The 19,391-nt window shown below is 55.5% G+C and overlaps 5 protein-coding genes across 5 annotated transcripts; 2 read left to right on the top strand and 3 right to left on the bottom strand.

The window, feature by feature from the left end:
* Nucleotides 1-2,476: 2,476 nt before the first annotated feature.
* On the top strand, nucleotides 2,477-6,366 carry C8A04DRAFT_9578 (uncharacterized protein; the record flags this gene model as incomplete). Its single annotated transcript, XM_062785537.1, has 6 exons — nucleotides 2,477-2,542; nucleotides 2,604-2,634; nucleotides 2,713-4,056; nucleotides 4,127-5,950; nucleotides 6,012-6,145; nucleotides 6,220-6,366. 6 exons carry the CDS (start codon nucleotides 2,477-2,479, stop codon nucleotides 6,364-6,366), a joined length of 3,546 nt encoding a protein of 1,181 aa, XP_062640114.1.
* Nucleotides 6,367-7,121: 755 nt separating this feature from the next.
* C8A04DRAFT_25312 (uncharacterized protein) lies at nucleotides 7,122-7,959 on the bottom strand (the record flags this gene model as incomplete). The annotated part of the gene is made up of 2 exons (XM_062779513.1): nucleotides 7,122-7,765; nucleotides 7,836-7,959. 2 exons carry the CDS (start codon nucleotides 7,957-7,959, stop codon nucleotides 7,122-7,124), a joined length of 768 nt encoding a protein of 255 aa, XP_062640115.1.
* Nucleotides 7,960-9,585: 1,626 nt separating this feature from the next.
* On the top strand, nucleotides 9,586-12,215 carry C8A04DRAFT_34642 (uncharacterized protein; the record flags this gene model as incomplete). The annotated part of the gene is made up of 3 exons (XM_062782900.1): nucleotides 9,586-9,879; nucleotides 9,930-11,718; nucleotides 11,950-12,215. The coding sequence occupies 3 exons, from the start codon at nucleotides 9,586-9,588 to the stop codon at nucleotides 12,213-12,215; spliced, it is 2,349 nt and encodes a 782-aa protein (XP_062640116.1).
* Nucleotides 12,216-12,893: 678 nt separating this feature from the next.
* On the bottom strand, nucleotides 12,894-15,812 carry C8A04DRAFT_25314 (P-loop containing nucleoside triphosphate hydrolase protein; the record flags this gene model as incomplete). Its single annotated transcript, XM_062779514.1, has 5 exons — nucleotides 12,894-12,911; nucleotides 12,967-15,194; nucleotides 15,271-15,519; nucleotides 15,582-15,613; nucleotides 15,805-15,812. 5 exons carry the CDS (start codon nucleotides 15,810-15,812, stop codon nucleotides 12,894-12,896), a joined length of 2,535 nt encoding a protein of 844 aa, XP_062640117.1.
* Nucleotides 15,813-17,103: 1,291 nt separating this feature from the next.
* C8A04DRAFT_25315 (organic solute transporter Ostalpha-domain-containing protein) lies at nucleotides 17,104-19,269 on the bottom strand (the record flags this gene model as incomplete). The annotated part of the gene is made up of 6 exons (XM_062779515.1): nucleotides 17,104-17,643; nucleotides 17,712-18,713; nucleotides 18,768-18,855; nucleotides 18,923-18,976; nucleotides 19,048-19,065; nucleotides 19,181-19,269. 6 exons carry the CDS (start codon nucleotides 19,267-19,269, stop codon nucleotides 17,104-17,106), a joined length of 1,791 nt encoding a protein of 596 aa, XP_062640118.1.
* Nucleotides 19,270-19,391: the final 122 nt, after the last annotated feature.

Below are 19,391 nucleotides of genomic sequence, written 5' to 3' on the forward strand. Positions count from 1 at the left end.
GGATGGGTTCGACGTCTGAACATGGATCCTAGAAATAGTACGAAGTACAACCCGGTATCAACCGAACTGCTCACGGTTCACGATGACGGGGATTTGCTGCGGTGTGGTCCGTTATGTTGCTCTCGTTGTGGGGTGAGGTTTCGTCTCTCCTCTTTTTGCATCAAAAACCCCCTTGGAAATGGGCAGGGACCGGGTATTCTATCTGAAACGCCAAGCGGCGGGTGTTGTTGTCGGGGGATCTCTCCAAGGCCCTGGTTGCAGATCCCCACCATGATGTTTCTAACAGGACCCTAAAAAGATGGCTCGAGGATGGATCACTCATCAGTTATACCTTGGGTCGCGATTGAGGAATGTTGTCGAGAGGTTCTTGTGTAGCCTCTGTCAATGCAAGGACCGATGTGCACTCTTTTTTTTACACCATACTATATTTTTGCAAACCAAGGAGTGTGATTCTTGAAACGTGTGGTGATTATGGAGGCTGGGTGGTGTCCCTCGCTGTGGCCAGAGGGCTCCTGAGAGGTGCTTGGAAAGCTAAATAAACGGGCGTTAGTGGCAGTTGTTCTCAATATCGCAACTCACGGTGAGAGTATGGGGATTGTTACGGTATAGCTATATCTGGCGGATTCGGTGATGGGGTGTGCCATAATCCTGCCTACCTCAACGGCCATGATTCCATTGGGTTTAACGAACAGTGTGGAAGGAAGCCATCAGACGGACATCTCATCGATCAACGGGGCTCAGTCGTGGTCAGACATTGGACGATGACTCTGTGCTCCCTTCTTCGTCAGCACCTTTCTATTCTCAGGTGTGCTGTTGGTGGCTTCGCTCATTGTGGCTCACAAGAAATGTCTGGTGCGGGAGAGGGCTTTGAAAGCCGAAGCTGAAGCGAAGCCATTCACTCGCTCAGGTTTTCGGGGGACATTTCCGTGAATTCAGGCTGGCACACAGTCACGTTTTGGCAATCCCAAAGTCTCGCGATTTCTAGAACGTCTTGACCCTTAACCCAGCTGACTGGCACAGAGAAGATTCAGTCCCCTCGGGATGCAGAGGCTGCGCGTGAGCATCGAGTAACGTTGGACATCCACGCCGGTTATGAGAACGAGGCCCTCGTTTTGGAACGTGGACTCAGTCACTTCCATGGAGGTACGTACCAAAGAGCGAGACCTGGCCCCCATGTTTCAGAACGAACATCCGAAAACGGCGTGCTAGTTGGGGAGTTGATTCAAATTGCCAAAGAGGTATCTCCGGAAGAGGGGTTGGCCCCTGGAACCACGATGATGCTGGCGGTAAAAAGAGATTTGAGGAATTCCAGGCACACGAGATGAAGTGGTGGATGCAGCATTCTGGGCACCTAATTCTGGGCCCTTTCAACGCTCAAAAATTCGGGTTCCCGGATCCACAAGGGTTTCCTGACGCGGCTAAGAATGGAGACGGCCCGGCGACTGCTGCGGGGTCCAGTTACCATTGGCTGTCTTCCCCGCCCCTGTGCTGCCCCTTGTGTGCCCCTGACCGCATACCTCAGCACCCTGCCAGGGCTGCAAGGACCGCCCTTTTTGATGGAAGACACAGCACCTCCATGCACCAAACACAGAGGCCCGCACCTGCGACCTGGAACGGCTCTCTGTGCTGCCAAATGCACACAGCCACTTCAACGGCTCCCACCTAGCGTGTCCTGCCGTGGGTCTTTCCCCATTTTCACCATTCTCAAGCTCCTGTCGACCCAGGTCGAGGTGGTGCTGTCGGCTCAGGGCGTCCGCCGAGTGCGTTTTTCTTGTCCCCAACACGCCCTTGATACTGCTTTTCCGGCCTCACGATCTCAAGTGTCCCCTGTGCAGTTCCTACTGCACAAGGCTTCTTGACCTAAATCTCAACGAGCTGCTGGGTTTCACCTAGGTGGTCCCGCTTTGCTGAGCAAACACTGTTTCTTTCCTTGGCCCTCACACACACCCGTTGGCCGCGCTTAGCGAACCGTATTTCCTACAGCGTCTCCAAAACCGATCTGTGCTTCTCTGCCTCTCGCCGGGCAAGAGAGAGTTTAGCAACCTCACTTTGTCCGCCCTCGCAACAAGCCAGCACTGGCGGCCCCCTCGAGGTTGGCCCCCTGCTCCGCGACCGCCCCTCGATTGCCCCCTGCACCTAACGAACCACGACACTTTGGATGACCCGACTAAGCTTGCATTGACTTCGCACAACTTGAGACGGCTGGCGGATTGCCCTTTGTTCCTCGGCTTCCAACGACTTGCCGATACTGGAAGACCGACCTACGAATAACGCATTGCGCCACGGCGAGGCGAAAAACAAAACACAAGAAAAGGAGTTACTCAGGGCTAGACGAACGGGTTTCTGTCCCCTTCGCCCTGCGAAAGCCCATTACCGACCACCCGTTTGGTTCCCTGCCGGCCCCGACTGGCCGGAACCAACTTGATAGACACATTCGCTATTAAGGGGAGGAGTTCTTTTGTCACCTGCCATCACCATGGACGACTATCTGGATAGCGCCATGGACTCAGATGATGTCTTTCCCTGCAAGGGATGCGGCGAGGTGGGTGTTGATATCCTGAGGTTGTTCACTAAGCTTGATCTAACATGGAGGCGCTCGGTAGATTCTAGAGGAAGGGAAGGCCTTTGAACTGGGTATGTTCCAATTCCCCTCCCGAGAACTTCTTCCCGCCTACTGCCTTGAGATCACCGACTAACCAACCCAAATAATAGCCGGCAACCGATGGCATCTCGACTGCTTCCGCTGCAACACCTGCAACACCCTTCTCGACTCGGACGCGAACCTCCTGCTTCTCGGCGATGGCTCGCTCATCTGCAACAACTGCACGTATAGTTGTAGCGCCTGCGGCAATAAAATTGAGGATCTCGCGATCTTGACCGGTGACCAGGCCTTCTGCGCAACCTGCTTCCGCTGTAGGAACTGTAAAAGGAAGATTGAGAATCTGCGCTATGCGAGGACGTCACACGGGATTTTCTGCATGAACTGCCACGAGTCACTGATGGCTAGGCGCCGGAAGAAATCGAAAGCAGCCGCGCAGGCAAAGCAACGAGAAAAGGATACCTCGCCCATGATCACCGACAAGTCGTTGCCCGCCTTACCGCCGAACGCCGTCCCACCAAACACCTTGAGTGACCGGGTCACTCCCGACTCTGACACCCCAACAGAGCTGTCTCCTCGCCCTCGCGCAGCCTACGGAAGCAACGAACCAACTTCCCGCAGCGCATCGAGAGCTGATCGCTCCCCCGAACGGCCGAGCGAATCGGGCAGGGATTCGTCTCTTGCACCGTCCGCACCGGCATCCTACAGACACAACCGCAGTTCTGCTGTCTTCTCTACTAGCATTGACGGTGGTGAGGGAGACGGGAGCTTCTTCATCCCCGTGGCCCTCGACCCGAGCCCCGGGCCAGCCTTGACCCCCCAGTCCATGTCCGAAGCCTATAACGATTCGAGCAGGAGGAACAAGGAGCGGGATTATTTCGCGTCGTCGAAACCATCTGGAGAGAAACGGCCCGACTCTCAGGCGTCCACACCTCACATTGCATTCCAGGAAAAGCCGAGGCAGCCATCTTCAGACTACGAACCGCCCCAACAGGACCGGCCCACTCGCAAACTTTCTAAGAGAAATGGGAACCCAAAAGCGTCGCCTAATGCTGCGAGTGAGAAAGTCTCGACCTCTAAGATAACACAAGCAAGCGAAGATTTTAGGCTTCAAGAGGCGCCGAAAAACAAGCGAGCGGGTGGTTCCAGGAGCAACTCGCTGACAAGTAACTCAGTGGATGCAACCACCCCTGTCAAAGCGCCGTCCGCTCCCCCGCGCAACCGGGAGGTTCTCACCAATACCACTAACGTTGATTCTCCACGCCCATCTGGGACGGCCGACAAAGCGTCGCCGCTGAGACCAGCACAAGATCCCCGGCGGAGGGACGACGATACCACCCACGCCTCGCTCGAGCCAGTAATATCGAATAGGTCAGATGTACCAAGCCCGGGCCCTCCTCCTCCTCCTCCGCAGTCCATTTCTAGGAAGGAGCTGCCTCGGCACCAGCTACGGAATGGTGAGCTAATAACACCCCGACACGCTGCCTCGAGAGGTGCCTAACGAACTAACAACCATAGATGCAGAAGGCGGGAAACAGCCCGCTCTACCCCCACGACCATCGGTGCCCGAGACGAAATTAAGCGACACGTACATGCAGCCCAGAGTGCCACCTCAGCCTCCGAATCAGGCTCCGAGTGAACCGACACCGTCTAACAACGAGTCCCTCGAACCAAAAGTATCGCCGAAGCTACCGCGATGGAGCGCCGGCGGGGAATTCACCTTGGACGAAGACATGGCGAGGATCTTGGGGACTGACGAGGGATCGTCCTCAATTCTGCGGCGTGTCTCAAACGCGGTCCGACATGGGAGGACCAACAGCGCCGAGACTGTGAACAACAGCAGCAGCAGTCAAAATAGGCTAGGTCACAGTCGGAGTGTGAGCGAGACTACAAGGGGCACCACATCGCCTCGCTGGCCGCGGACACCCATTGCGGAGGATCCGGAGGGACAGCACGATCTCGGTAGCCCCCTGTCGGTCTCTGCGGCCGCGCAGGAGGACCCCGAGTTCCTGAAGCGGCAGCTGAGGACGTCAGAACAGCGAGTGGCAGAGCTCGAACGGCAGTTCAACACGGAGAAGGATTTGAAGAGCTTGAATAAGAAGTTGGTTGAGAAGAGGAAGACGGTATCGGTACTCGACACACAGACTGAGATTATGATCCGGCAGATCGAAGTACTGGCCGGCTACGTAGAGCGGGCGAAGAAGACGAATGAGCCGATCGATGCCCGCGACCTGGAGGAATCCGCCATCAAGGAGTTTGTCCAGAAGCTGGAAAAGGTCAAACAGAACATGACGGTCATTATCGAGCAGCTACACGCCGAACGGGACGAGCTGGTGGAGGAAAAGGATCAGGCCGTGGCCGACCGCGACCGGGCGTTGCTCGAGTTTGAGCAACTCTCATCCAAGAACGCTCAGTTGGCAGACATGAACAATGATTTGACACACCAGATCCAGGAGCGGTTCAAATCACAAATCAACAATGGCGAGTTGCGGATGCCGCCGAATGGACTTGGGATCTACGGCCACAGCAAGGGTGTCTCCTCGGCCTCGGTCAATTTGGATGCTGCCAGCTTGCAAACGGGCACCACTTTGATAGGCCCCGATGCGGAGGACACTGTGCTTGAGGGGCCCACCGTGGTTAATATCCGCAAGGGCCAGGTCAAGAAGTTCAATTGGAAGAAGGGGTCCAGCAAGGTGGCGCACAACATTTCCAAGGGTATCAACCGCGCTGCGGGCGCTTTCCAGCAACAGGAGCAGGCCCGCGCGCAGCAGCAGCATCATCATCAACAGCAGCAGCTCCAGGGCATGCCGGGCGACGGGATAGGGCTCCCCTATAACATGACGGTAGCGCAGGTCGACTCCCCGGTCACCGTGGGGCCTCAGGTGGGTCCCGGAGGTGTGAACCGAGTCGGGACCGAGAACACACGCCAAGGGTTTGGCTTCTTCAGCAAGAAGCAGGCCGCCAACACCATGCCGAGATCAGCGACCACAGCGAACCTAACCTCGTCCTCCTCTAGCACGCCGGCGCCAGCCGAGGCGCCCAGCACGCTGTTTGGCTCCGAGCTGGTCGAACGCGCCGACTATGAGCGCCGCCAAATTCCGAGTGTGGTGACGCGATGCATCGAGGAGGTGGAGCTGCGGGGCATGGACGTCGAAGGGATCTACCGCAAGACGGGCGGGAACTCGTTGGTTAACTCGATTCGCGAGGGGTTTGACAAGACCGAGGACTATGACATCTCGGACCCTTCTCTGGATATTACGGCGGTCACCAGCGTCTTGAAGCAGTATTTCCGGAAACTGCCGACGCCGTTGCTGACTTTCGAAGTGTATGACCGCATTCTGGAGTCCAATGGTATGTCCCCCCGGAACGTTCTAGTATATCTTGCATGTATTGGCTGACACCACCACCACAGCGATACAACCCGAAACAGAGCGCTGCGTACACCTGCGCAAGACAGTCAATATGCTCCCGCCCAAACATCGCGACTGTCTCGAGTTCCTCATGTTCCATCTCGCCCGGGTGGCGAGCCGCGAGCCCGAGAACCTGGTAAGCTTTGCACCCCACCTCCGCTATCTTTCTGTCTCTTTCTCCTGCAGCTTGTGACTAACACCCCATGGCAGATGTCTCCCAAGAACTTGGCCGTCGTCTTTGCACCGACCATCATGAGGGATCATAGCTTAGAGAAGGAGATGACGGATATGCATGCCAAGAATCTAGCGGTGCAGTTCTTGATTGAGAACAGCCCGGTTATTTTTAGCGAGGCATAGGGAAGGGAGGTAGGGAATGAAAGGGGTTGAAGACGACGAGACACGAAACGGGTGAAACGAGAAACTATCGAGGAGGAACTTTTTGCTCTAGTTGGAAGTTGCTAAAGGGGAGGAATGGACGACGGAGGAGGATACGGGGAGAAAAGGCTAGAAGTCTGATGAGCGTCTCCTCTGGTGCCTTTTCTGGTGCTGTTGCTATAGTTCACTTTATTTGTTTGGCTGCGGACTGCGGATTTCAAAAGTGCCGACGGACTACTATGGGGGAGGTGCAAGGCTTTTTTGTTTGGCTTGTTGTATATACCTTTGAGCGACCGGCTTTTTTGACAACGCAGTTTTCTTCAAGTTGTCTTGTTCGAATGGAATGAATATTCTAAATAACTTTCACATTCGGTGCTGATCCGGCTTGTTTATTGGGCCCGCTGCTTGGGCGGGTGCCATTGATGCCGAAAAACAATATACTACGTCCGATGGAACATGTACCGCATCCCGTAGATATTCGAGTCATTGTTTCCCTCCTATTTCTCCGTATCCTGCCCCCGTCTGACTACCTCTCCGCCCGCTACATCAGATCAGGCCGCAATTTTTTACCCATCATCCCCGCGCGAGCTCATGGCCGGGGCCGGGTCAGGGGTATCTCACATAATACTCGTCATCGAAGTCGCAACAGAAAAAAACAGAGTACGGTTCCTCAAACTCAAATCCCACAAAAGCCCAGCATCCCGCATCAAAACAGTGTTGACAATGAGCAACCAGCCTCAACTACTCCCCCCCATAACCCTCCTAACCCTCTCCAGCAGCAATTTACTCTCCCTCCCAACCCGCGGCCGCCCGTCCCGTCCGGGAGCCTTTGCCTTATCCATCGCCCGACGGTACCGGTCGCGGTCGGCTATGCGGCGCTGGCGTTCTTGCTCGCGCCGCTCGGCTTCGGCCCGGCGGTCGGCGGCCGCTTGTTTGGCGCGCTCGGCGGCGGCGAGTTCTTTGCTGAAGTAGCCGTTGGGAGGGCGTTGGTGGTTCTTTCTTCGGTGGGGGTGGGGGTGGAGGTGTGGTGGTTCGTCTTCGGCGGCTTCGGCTTCTGGTTGTTGTTGTTGGTGGTGGCGGTGTTGTGATGGTGGTAACTGGATTTTGTTGGACGGAGTGCCGACATCGTTGTTCGTGTCGTTATCGGTGACGGTTTGAGGTTTTGGTTCGAGGTTCGGCCGTGATGAAGACGAAGAGTCTAGCATCGCTTGTCGCTCGGGGTGGATTTGGTCCCGGGTGGCATCTGCGTCGTCATTGTCGCTGGTGGTAATCGGGTCTGGGGCTGGTGTTGTCGTGACTTGCTTCTGGTGCTCGGCCTTGATCTTGGCATACTCCTTCTTTACTTTCGCTTTCGTAATAAGTTCCCTTTTGATTTTGGTCACTGAGGACAAGGGATTGATTAGCTCTGTCGTTTGAAAATAGGTCAGGGTGACGGGGAAGGGTGTAAATACCCTTGCGACGCCAGGCACCGTCGGGAAGGTTGTCCGGTCCGACACGGAATCCGCGCTTGGCCTTTTTAACTTTGCTGGATCCATCAATCGCAGAAGAATCATCACGAGCACGTTTTGGAGCCATGGTAGGTGATATGTGTATTGGTGCGGGGAGCGGTACTAGAGTTGATGGTGCTACGGTTCGACGGCGCTTGATTATTTTTTGACGGCAGGCCTGCGATAAGAGGGGGCATTTGCTTATCAGACCTCGACGCTGCGGTGAATTCGACCCCACGCAAGGCCCACGCGGTGCGCTCGTACAGGCAAGTCCACCCTTCCTCGCAGCCCAAGGACCAAATGAGAACCCTGCGGGTTCTTGCTCCATGCCGTTATGATCGGGTTCTGCAGCTGGAGACTTGCATGCGCGCTGCAGCAGGGACCTTGTTGGGGTCCGTCTCTTCACCACATAGGTTTGCATTCCCCAACCGCTGACACTAGTTGTCGGTCGTTTACACTACACTTGACTACACTAATAGTAGGCGGTAACTCCGCACATGCAGGTAAAGTAAACATGGAACAGCACAAGACGCCAGGGAAGGCGCACGTGAGTGGCTGGGATGTTTTCGTTTATGCCGCATGAGCGATATGCTCGGCGGTTTCGGGGCTTTCCGGCCTTGCCCGGTGTGATATTTAAGATAATAACTAATTAGCGAGTGGCAATGACGCATTTGCTGTTTCTGTAAGCCAAGCTCCGTGAGAAACCACGGAGGTGTCTACACTATGTGGACAAGGGGATGCAACATGAATGCCCTAGTCTAGCCATGAGAATTACATTCTGCCATTCTCCAGCACTTCGACTATTGGGCTCAGGTTCTCTCCCACCGAATTGTCGGGTAGCTACCCATCTTTGAAACTTCTCCATCTATTAGGGTCTGACGGCATCACGGGAGCGATGGCCGCCCCATACAGTGTGGGCTGGATGGGCGGTAACTGGGACCCATTCCGCTAAAACATGCCGCAGCCGGACCACGTTGCAGGGGTTGTCCGCCTGTCGCTTCATGCCATTCACGCCATTCGGACCCGTTTGTGTCGAGTCACCCACTGCCGGGAAGTCCTCATCCACCAAGACCCCCAAGCCGGGCCTCCATCTCCTCGCCTGATCTTGAATAAGCTGTCATGAAGTGCGCGTTTCTTTTCTTCGACAACCTTTTCTTAGTTGCAAGGTGCGGCACAGGGCAACAAAGCAACTATTGTCTGTCTTTTCCTTTAGCCTGGAGTCTGACAACATTCCAGTTTCGGATTCCGGCATCCTTCGATTCTTAAATGCCAACGACTGTTGGAGCAGACTGGTATAACTGACTACTCTGGCTCCGCTGCTTTGTTGCAGTGGTGCTCTTGCGTAAAACACGCCGCCACCCACCATTTTTTGATTTTTTAGTATCACTATCACTTGCCGATACTTAAGAAGTCACAGGCGGTGGAAATATCTTCAACAGTTTTTGTTCGCCACGAGCCCTAGGTACATTCCCAGCACATCGTTGCCGCCGCGACCCTCCCAAATCCCGAGTCGGGCGAGTTCAGTGCGGCCCAGTCAGTCCCTGCTGCGTATGGAGCATGAGCGCCTCGAATGACATAAGGTGACGGACCTCGCGAGTTCAACTCGTGCCCTTTTGTCCGGCCCAGCACAACCACAGACAGTCTCCCTCGCCGGGTCGTTCAGGGCTTAGGCCGTTCGGCCCAGAGCCCGTATCATCGCCGCGTCACGAACAAAATGCCCATGTTCAATGAAGATGATATGGCGAGGAAGGGTTCTCATGATCTCGACTCGCAGCGCCCTGGGGCTTCCCCCATTCCAATCCAAACGCCACCAGGTGCGGGGAGGTGGAATTCACGACGCCTCTCGGAGGAGAGCATCCGGACTGAGTTATGTGAAGGTCCTCTTTTGGACAGTCCTCCCCGACCAGAAACGCCCCAGGAGGCCGTTTCGAGGGCAGTCTCAGACAGGGCTGAGCTCATCGAGAGGCTGAAGCGAGGCGAGAGTCCAACTTGGGTCCCAAATCGCCATGTATGTCTCTTCTCCTCGCCGCATGGAAGTTATGACTAACGTGGGCGCAGCTGGAATCGTTATTTCATCACCAGAACAAAGCATCTTCACCTCCGAGGACCCCTCACTCAACGCGGTCAGAGTCCCCGGGATTGCTACCGGCACCTACGATAAGTCCCGAAAAGCAGGATGCGGTTTCTGACCAGCAAGCCATCGGTTCACCCTCGCATGAAGGGTTGAACATCGAACGTCCCAGGTCGGCCCTCCACAGCGGTGACTTCACCCCAGTGGACGTATCTCCAGGTTCTGGAGATACCGGGCACGCTGTTCTTCCGGGGGCCGAGAGCCATTTCGGTCCGAGTCATAGTGTGTGGACAGGCACATCGCCCCCGAGGGACTATTCCCCGTTCAGCTTCCCTCCGGTTACTGCAGACTACAGAAGAGAGGCGTTCAAATCCGGCCCTTCATCTCTGAGCTCCTCACTGTCCTCAAGTTTCGTCTACCAGCCCCCGACAAGTCCACTCGTGCAGTCACAGAGTAATGAGGAGCTCGATTTGACCGTACCACTTAATAGCTTCAATATTGATGCGAATAGCCCCCGGAACGCGCGCCGTCATACTCTCAACTTTGGACATCCAAACCTCGCCAATACGACCCCGGGAGGCGGCATGCAAACACCGTTCCGCCGTGAGAGCACAATTCCGTACCAAGCTCACCAACCCCGACGATCCTTGAATTCAACTCCGAATAACTCAATTACCGGTGCCTCACCTCAGACACCCGCGTTCCCCCGCCCTCGACGACCATCGATCGGCTCCGAGGCTTCGCCTCTTCACCATGCTTCCATGGTCGGTTCCTACGAAGAGAGCATTCTCAGGGGCCGCATGTCCACCACGCCCTCTAAACCGTTGGAGTTTACGGCACGAATCGGGGTATTAGGTCTTGGAAAATGTAAAGCGAGTCTGCGGTGCCCGGCCCATGTGACGTTACCTTTCTCAGCCGTCTTCTACAACTATGGTAGCACAACTTTAGGGGGGGTTAAAGTCGAGGACGGGCCGAGTCCTTACGTTGGCCAGATTGATCTTGAGAACAGGTTGCCGGATTCGGAGGAGGGGCAGCGGACCAAGAGGAAAATGCAGTCCAGGTATCAAGATCTAAAGGGGCCGACAGAGGATGCCATTTCAGGACGTGAAACTTCCCCGGCCGAGTTGTCTGGGGGCGACGGCAATTCAAAAACTAGCAGGTCCAAGCGGACGTCGAGGACCCTCAAAGCACCCCCTGGCGGGGGCTACCGCATCCCAGAGAAGGGACAGATACAAATAATCATCAAGAACCAAAACAAAACGGCCGTCAAGCTCTTCCTCATCCCATACGACCTCGCGGGAATGGAGCCCGGCACCAAGACGTTTATCCGCCAGCGTAGTTATTCAACGGGGCCCATCATCGAAACCGAGGTCTCCAAAGACGCGCCCGTCGCTAGCTCAGACCGCCCAACCCTTCGATACCTCGTTCACCTACACATCTGCTGCCCCTCCAAGGGACGACATTACCTTTACAAATCCATCCGCGTTGTGTTTGCGAACCGCGTACCCGACGATAAGGAGCGGCTCCGGAACGAGGTTACGTACCCCGATCCGCGGTTCACTCCCTACAAGCCGATTCGCGCGATGCACCCGCCCCTCGGATCTGGGCATACCCTCATGGGCGGAGGTGGATCACCAAGCGCAGCAGCACTCGCCGCTGATCGATCGTCCCGTCGACGGAGTTTGGGGTTCCCACACGGCCAAGCGCAAACTCACCTTCAGCCTTACCAACAACACCAACCACAATTTTCACCCCCTCGCCCACAGCAATACACGGGTAGTTTTCCCGGCTCCTCTTCCCTTTACGGACCGCCGCCCCATTCAAGCCCGTTTGCGCACCTTCACCATTCCCCGACGCCCCCATCACGGCAACCGATCAACACGACGTTCTTTTCTCCCAGCCAGCAGACAGCCACAACCGGGTCCGCAACGACCGGGCTGGGAATATCACCTGTGCCTCACCTCCACCACCTAGAAGTGATAAACCAGGCCAAAAACGACGAGCAAGAACAAAAAGAAACATACGACAAACTAAGCAGAGGCGATGCCGGGTATGGAGGCTACAGAAACCACCACACCGTCAATAACAACAACCTGACCAAGATACCCGACGACACCAACGGCCCACATAACGAGCTGAACACAAACACCAACGCCAGTTTGGCCACAGACACCACTGCTCCTGGTACGGCCGCGGGTGGTGGTAGTAATACTGCCACGGAGGGTTTACTCTCCCAGCGATTACGCTCGTTGGGGGTGCAGCATCCCGCTTGATTTGGGCAGGGGAAGACGGAAGGGTAGTTCTTTTTTTCGAACTAAGATGCGGAGGAGAAATATTAGGAGGAAAGGAGGCCGCGGGCGTGCTATCGATGCCTGGGTAGCCCGCGGGTTTATCAGAGACTGGTCAAGGGACGAAATTATGGGACGGAAAACGGGCAGTGGTTTAAAGAATAATTTAGGTAGCGAACAAGGTCGGCTCTAGGGGCCAAAAGACGAATGGGGTGACACCCACGGCCTGAATATAAATATAAATACTTACCTCCAGTACCTAAATGGCCCATAGAGTCTATATGTTCGTTATGTGATAACTGTACAATTTGTGAAGGGCACTTTCTTGACGGGGTCGTGAAGTTACGAAACACCTCATCCCGCCACTCATCGGTAAACGGTCACAGGAGACTGCATTGGAACACAAATATGGGTGAATCTGCATCAAAATCATTTCTCCGTTACTACAAACAGGCCGGGCACGAATCGTGGCACGAAAGCCGGGGTACTAATGACTCTCCATGGGTCTCGCTTTTCACCACTGCCTAGTTCCTCCCGTTTTGTTTCCCTCCATAACCCTCATACAAGTCGTCATCAGCTTCCTAGAAACAGCCCCAACGACTCGGCTCTTAAGGACGCTCAGGGTATGAAGCATCGAGTTGCACGTTGATCGGTGGGCGTCGTTTAAAGCTTGTCGTAGTACTGTATTATGTGTTAGCGAGTGTATCAACAAAAAGAAAATTGATGCAAGACTTACGTTTTCGTAGCCCGGCACCTCGACCTTGATACCCTTGCGCTTGCGCATCTCCTGCACAAGCTGGCCAACCTTGGAAGTAGGATCCAGAGGAGAACCACCAGGAAGAACCTGCCAGTGGTCGAAGACGGATTGGGGGAAGGCCTGGCCCGAGGTGCCCTGACGAAGATCGCCGTTGAAACCGAAGGACTCGATGACGGGGAGGTAGGCCTTGATAGTGAAGAGAGGAGTACCGGGGCGCTGCTCCTCGTTGAAGACGTGGCCTCTCCGGCGGGTGAGGACACCGTAGACACCGCCCATGGCCTGCTCAGGCACCTGGATTTCGACAAGGAAGACGGGCTCGAGAAGGGCGGGCTCGGCAAGGAGAGCAGCAGCATAGAGGACACGGCGAGCAGTGGGGATGACCTGGCCACCACCACGGTGGATAGCATCGGCGTGCAGGGTAACATCCATGATGTTGAAGCGGATGCTGCGCATGGGCTCCTCACCAATGGGACCCTCACGGGTGGCCCACTGGAAACCAGAGACGACAGAGTCCTTGATTTCGTTGAGGAATTGAACGGCCTTGGTCTGGTCGACGAGCAAGTTGGCGCCGTTGGTATCGGGACCGAACGCCCAGATCTTGCGGGCATCAGTGACATCCCAGCCGAAGTCGTCGGCAAGGATACGAGCGCGGGCCTTGAAATCGTCGCGGGGGGTGATCTTGCCGTTCTCAATGGCCAGCGAGACCTCCTCGCCGAGCGGCGCGGCAGTCATGTAGAGACGGTTGTGCTTGTTGGGCGACTTGGACAGGGCAGTCATGCTCGACGTGCCATTCACGGTCTCACGGTATTGGACGACGGGGTCTGAGATGATGAGGGGAACACCAGCGTGGTCCTCCTCGAGATCCTTCAGGCAGATTTCAAGGTGGAGCTCACCAGCACCAGCAACAACGTGCTCGCCAGACTCGTTGGTCATGGTTAGGACACAGGGGTCAGACTTGGACAGACGCTTGAGACCTTCGACAAGCTTGGGAAGATCCTGTGCGTTCTTGACCTGGACGGAGCGCTGCACGACGGGCGAGACGGAGAACTTCATGACCTTCATGTTGTGGGCGGTCTCGCTGGTGGTGAGGGTACCGGACTTGAGCAGGAACTGGTCGATACCGACCAGGCCGACAATGTTACCGGCAGGCATGTCATCGATGGGCTCGACCTTGCCACCCATCATCAGGACGGTACGCTGAATGGCCTTGATGGAAAGGTCGTCCTTCTTCCCGGGGGTGTAGTTGGGGCCCTGGATGCGGACCTTCAGACCCGAGCGGACGGTACCGGAGAACACACGGCCGAAAGCGTAGAAACGGCCCTTGTCGTTGGTCGGTACCATCTTGGAGACGTAGAGCATGAGAGGGCCCTTGGGATTGCAGTCGCGGATGCCAATGCAGGCCTCGTCATCGGGGGGGCCTTCGTAGAGGGTCTCGGCACGGTACTTCTGGGCAGTAACGGGCGAGGGGAGGTGGAGAATCATCATCTCCAACAGGCAGTCAGCGGCTGGCAGGAAGGTCTTCATGACAGCCTTGAGAAGTTGCTTGCCCTCCTTCTCACGGTCCTCGGGAGAAAGCTTAAGCTCAAGCTTCTCCAAGAGGGAGGCAGTCTCGTCCTTCTTGAAGTTCATGACCGCAGCGAAGATCTTGAAGATGGGGTCCAGGATAAACTGGCAGAAAGCACGGTCAAGCTGCTTGCCCTCGTGGGTGCCGCTCTTGGACCATTTCTTGGTGGCGGGGTTGAAGAAGCTGTCGCCCCAGAGACGCTCCATCATCTTGTTGCGGTCAACACCGAACTTCTTGGCGTACCGGGTCGCGAACTGGCGGATGGTGAAAGCCCAGCCGTGGAGACCGGAACCGAAGGCAACGGTGCCCTTGTAGGGGTAGACCTGGACATCACCAAGAGCCTTGTCGAAGTAGGTCGAGATGATGACGTTGACGGACTCGATGGTACGCGAGAACGACTGGTACAAGTCCTCCTTGGAGACCTGGAGCTCGAGGAGTGCACGGTCGACCTTGTTGATGATGACGACGGGCTTGATGCGCTCACCAAGAGCTTGACGGAGCACAGTCTCGGTCTGCACGCACACACCTTCGACGGTGTCGACGACGACAAGAGCACCATCCGTAACACGGAGGGCAGCAGTGACTTCGGAGGAGAAATCAACGTGACCGGGCGAGTCGATCAGGTTGATCAAGAAGTCCTTGCCTAGAAAGACCGTCAGCGCTCCGTTATTTTTCTCTTTCTTGTTTGCTGAATCAGCTTTATCGGGACGAAATCTTACCCTGCGACTCCTGGCCAACAACGTCCTTAAGATCCTCCTCGTCGGGCAGGGTGCCGTAGAGGGAGATAGCCGTGGACTTGATGGTGATACCACGTTCTTGTTCATCCGCTCGCGTATCTGTCGCACGAGCCTCGCCGGCCTTGCCGGACGAGATGATACCGGCCTTGGCCAGGAGAGAGTCGGTCAAAGTGGACTTGCCGTGGTCGACGTGCGCAATGACGGACATGTTGCGCACGTTCGTGGGCTTGTCTGCAGACGAGTTAGCATCGTCACGCCTGGCGCCAAGTAAATGTCGGCGTGCGGCGACTTACCCATCAATTGACGGATCTCCTCGATCGTGAAGCTTTTACGCAGCCATGGTCAACACCCTATCCCATACTGGAGGCCATCACCGGATGCCCATGTTCTTAACTCCGGGGCGGGGTAGAAAACCCCAAAGCCGCGCATCGCGAGAGCAAGAGGACAAAGGGCATTTCAACCCGAGACGGAAAATAATATGAAGAGCGGGAATGAGGTTAGGGATGTGGAACTTACTTGACCATCTTGGCGGTATTGACGGATACCTGCTAAAATGGGTTTGTTGGTGTGGTGTTGCAGAGGTGAAGAATCTCGCAAAGCAAAGATTTTTTTTCTCCCCGAGAAAAAAAAAGGTAATGGTAGCCTGAGTTGGGCGAGCCCGAGAACCGAACAGGGATCCCGCAGTCCTGTTCAAGTGGATCAGCTATCAGCCCCAGACCGATAGCGAACAAAACAAGAGAAGGCTGGTGAAGGGGAAGAAAAAAGGCGTCAAGGAGGTGGGAGGGGGAAATTGCCAGCTGCTCCGAAGCCTTTATTACGAGGGATATGAAAAAAACTGGAACAGCCGCAGCGGGGTGGAAGGAGGGGTAAAGACTTGGTGGGGCAACACTGCGATAATCGATTTGTGGCCCCTCCATTGGCCCCTTGCTTGTTGTGCGCCGGCTGATGTAACTGGCCAGGCGAGGGTCAAGCCCTGTTTTGCCCCTCAATTCAATCTGGGGCAGAAAAGGGAACCGCGCGACGGCAAAAGTTTCTGAAGGGGAACAGCAATGCTGCCACTGTACATACCTCGATTTCTTGAGATAAGTAGTGCTGCACTAAGGTCTCCGCATAAGTGAGTCCGAACTATGGTACAAAATGCTGGCTTCTAGCTGCGGGATCTTGAGAGCGACTTCTTTATAAGAAAGAGCTCCAGCGTGTGCTCAAGCTCTGAAGCTCGGGCCCGCCTGTTTGTCTGTGTTGACGTATGAGAAACAGGATCCATCGCCCCTCTTGTTTGCGACCGGGCCGTTCTCTCTTAGGCCCAGCCCGTAGGTCAGCAGCCAGAAGCACAGGGATCAATGAGCCATTCGGCGAGACAACGCCCGAGGCTGGTACCCATCGGGACGAACAGGGTCATTGGTGGCGGGAATTCAAACACGCCGAACGACGCAGTTTACGGACTTGGTCAATTTGAAATGGCCGCCTCAGCCACGCCGTTCTCTGAATAATAATATCTTAGACTCGTCCGGCCACCCGGTCGTCAGGCTTGTGCGCCATACGGCGTCCGAAATATAACTACTTCTTAACAAGATGGCCAAAATGGCCCCACATACAATTGAGCTCCGTCGTGGTCGGGTCAACCCCCAATCCTGGAAACCAGAGCCAACTTGAGAATTCGAAAATGTAACGCTCAACCAGCCTACCCGCAACTCGCAAACTGAAAACCATGCGCCTCTTTGCGGCCGACGAGGGTATCATAACTCGGCAAACCCAACAACACCAACACTATGTCCGATATAAAGCAAGGAAGCAGGTGCGGCCTTAACTATTGCCTCACCTTCCCCACACGTTCCGAAACTCGTCCTGCTCACCGACGCCATAATTCGGGCTCGTGGTACGGTCCGAATTGTTGTTCTCCTCATCCTCGCCCTCCCAGCCCCCGGACTGTTCGTTCGCAGGGGATTCGGTTTGCCCGGGGTGATTCTGTCGAGCCGATTGTGGAGACTCTTGATGAGGCTTGTGCGGCCCGCTGTTAGTGTCAACCTGGAAGTCGTCTTCGGTAAGCTTTGTATGTGTCCCAACTGTTGGACCATATGCAATTTCAAGCGGGTCCGCGCCCCCCTCGTGAGGCGAGCTGGCGCGTTGAGCATCAGCAACCGCCCTCTTCTTTCCCTTCTTATCACCAGCTCCTGCTTGAGCGCCTTCAGGTGCCTGCTTTTTGCGTCTCTCCAGCGGAGCATCCGGATTTAGGCTTGGGACTGAGTTTGATGAGGCGCGATTATAGAAACTTCCAGTGGGCGTGTTCTGGTAGAGGCTTGGATGTGGCGACATGTACCGCGCGCTGGCTGGCTCACTTGCGGTAATGACCGGATACTAGGAGACCAGCGGTTAGTTGACTCATGTGGGGAGAGGCCAAGGGGACAAAGCGACTGAACACTCACGTTCCAGTCACCGTACTCGAGTTTCCTCGCACTCTCATACAAGCGCTCCTCATCAGGGTCCAGGATAAGCTCCTCATGGCTATCCGTGTGCGGGGAGAGTGACCCGTTTCTCCTGCTAGGGCCGCCGTTCGCCCCTAGCAGCGGTGTTGTCTGGTTGATCTCGTCTGGCCGAGGAATCCAGTACTTCCCCTTGCCGCCTCGTTCGTACCGCATCCCATCCTTGATCCGAGCTAACCGTGACCGCGAAGCCTCATGTGCCATGATTTTATCCCCAGAATCGAAAATGCGGTAGCCGTACTTGTCCCCAGAGAATGTCTCTTTTGAATCCTGAATCAGATCCCGAATACCAAAAGCATCCCTGGCTGCGTACTGGACCGGCATCCTGGCCGTGGCGATTCTGTTGTCCGCAAAGTCATGCCACGAAAACGCATACCAATGAGCAATGGCGAACCCGGGCATCTCGACACAGATCAAAAAGTCCTGGATAGCGGCGGCAAGATTGTCCGGGGTATAGCCTTCAACTTGGTCAGGTAGTGCGCCCAGCCACACCAAAATAGAGAGAAAAAACCCCTGCCAGTAGGATGCGAAGATGATGAGCTTAATGCAGAGGAACTTGGGCACCGGCCGGAAGGGCTTGAGGTCGTTATGCATGCAGACCCAGAACAGACCCAACGAGTAGAGACTGACGGTGACGCTAATGTTGTAAATGATTCCGCTCCAGAAGTAACCCGAGCTGAGACCGATGTATCCCTCCTGGTACGTGCCTGTCGCCTTCATGATGATAGCGGCTAGCGCGAGAATCGGTTTGAGCCATGCGTACTGGAGGATGCCACGCTTGATAGCGAGGAAAGTGTGGGGATCGGAGATGTCGATAGGCGAGAGGACGTGATTTAGGGGCCAGAGGTGGTGTACCGGCTCGCGGCCGTGGGTCATGATGATAAGGGCGCGTTCACCGCCGAGGTAGTTAATTAGCAACTGGAAAAACGTATAGATTGTGAAAGCCTAGTCAAGTTAGACCTCCATTACCGATAGCAGGGCGGAAGCCAGGCTACAGACCTCGTAGATATCCCGAACGGGGTCGAGAAAGTCGGCTGCTGTCTGGGAGACCATACTGGTCCAGGACGAAATCGAGTAGATAGGGACCCTGTCCAAGTTTTCCGACTGTCAACCACGCTGAACTCGAGAAGAGGGTGTGGGAGGTGTGGTCATACATGAGCAGGATGCGAACCACATATCTTTGCAACAGCGGCTTTCGGTAGTTCTTGCTATATCGCACGCGGTAAATATGGGAGGTCGTTGATGGTCACGCGACTGGGATGGTGGTGGGTGTTCTCACGTCTGTAGCCATATCGACCTGTCCACAACAATGAGGTCAGTATTCAATCCCCGAATTGGGGCTGGCGGCCATCGCCAACCCAGCCCGTTGAAGCATCAAGGACGAGAGGAAAAGAAAGAGAGGCATATCGTACACAATCGACATCAGCGTCGCAGCAATCGACGCGACGCCCGCAATCACGGTTGCTGCCTCCTCAAACTTCTGCCCCGTACCTCCCCTCATTGTGCCGTACGATCACGAAGCATAAACTCCCAAGCGTATCGGGGGAGAGTTTTCTTGTCCTTCAACTGGTCCCCATCGGCGTGACAAGTCGTCGAGTTATTGAGAGTCGTTGAGGCTAGATC

The sequence above is a fragment of the Dichotomopilus funicola genome (assembly GCF_033296635.1).
Source record: "Dichotomopilus funicola strain CBS 141.50 unplaced genomic scaffold C8A04scaffold_6, whole genome shotgun sequence".
Taxonomy (NCBI): Eukaryota; Fungi; Ascomycota; class Sordariomycetes; order Sordariales; family Chaetomiaceae; genus Dichotomopilus; species Dichotomopilus funicola.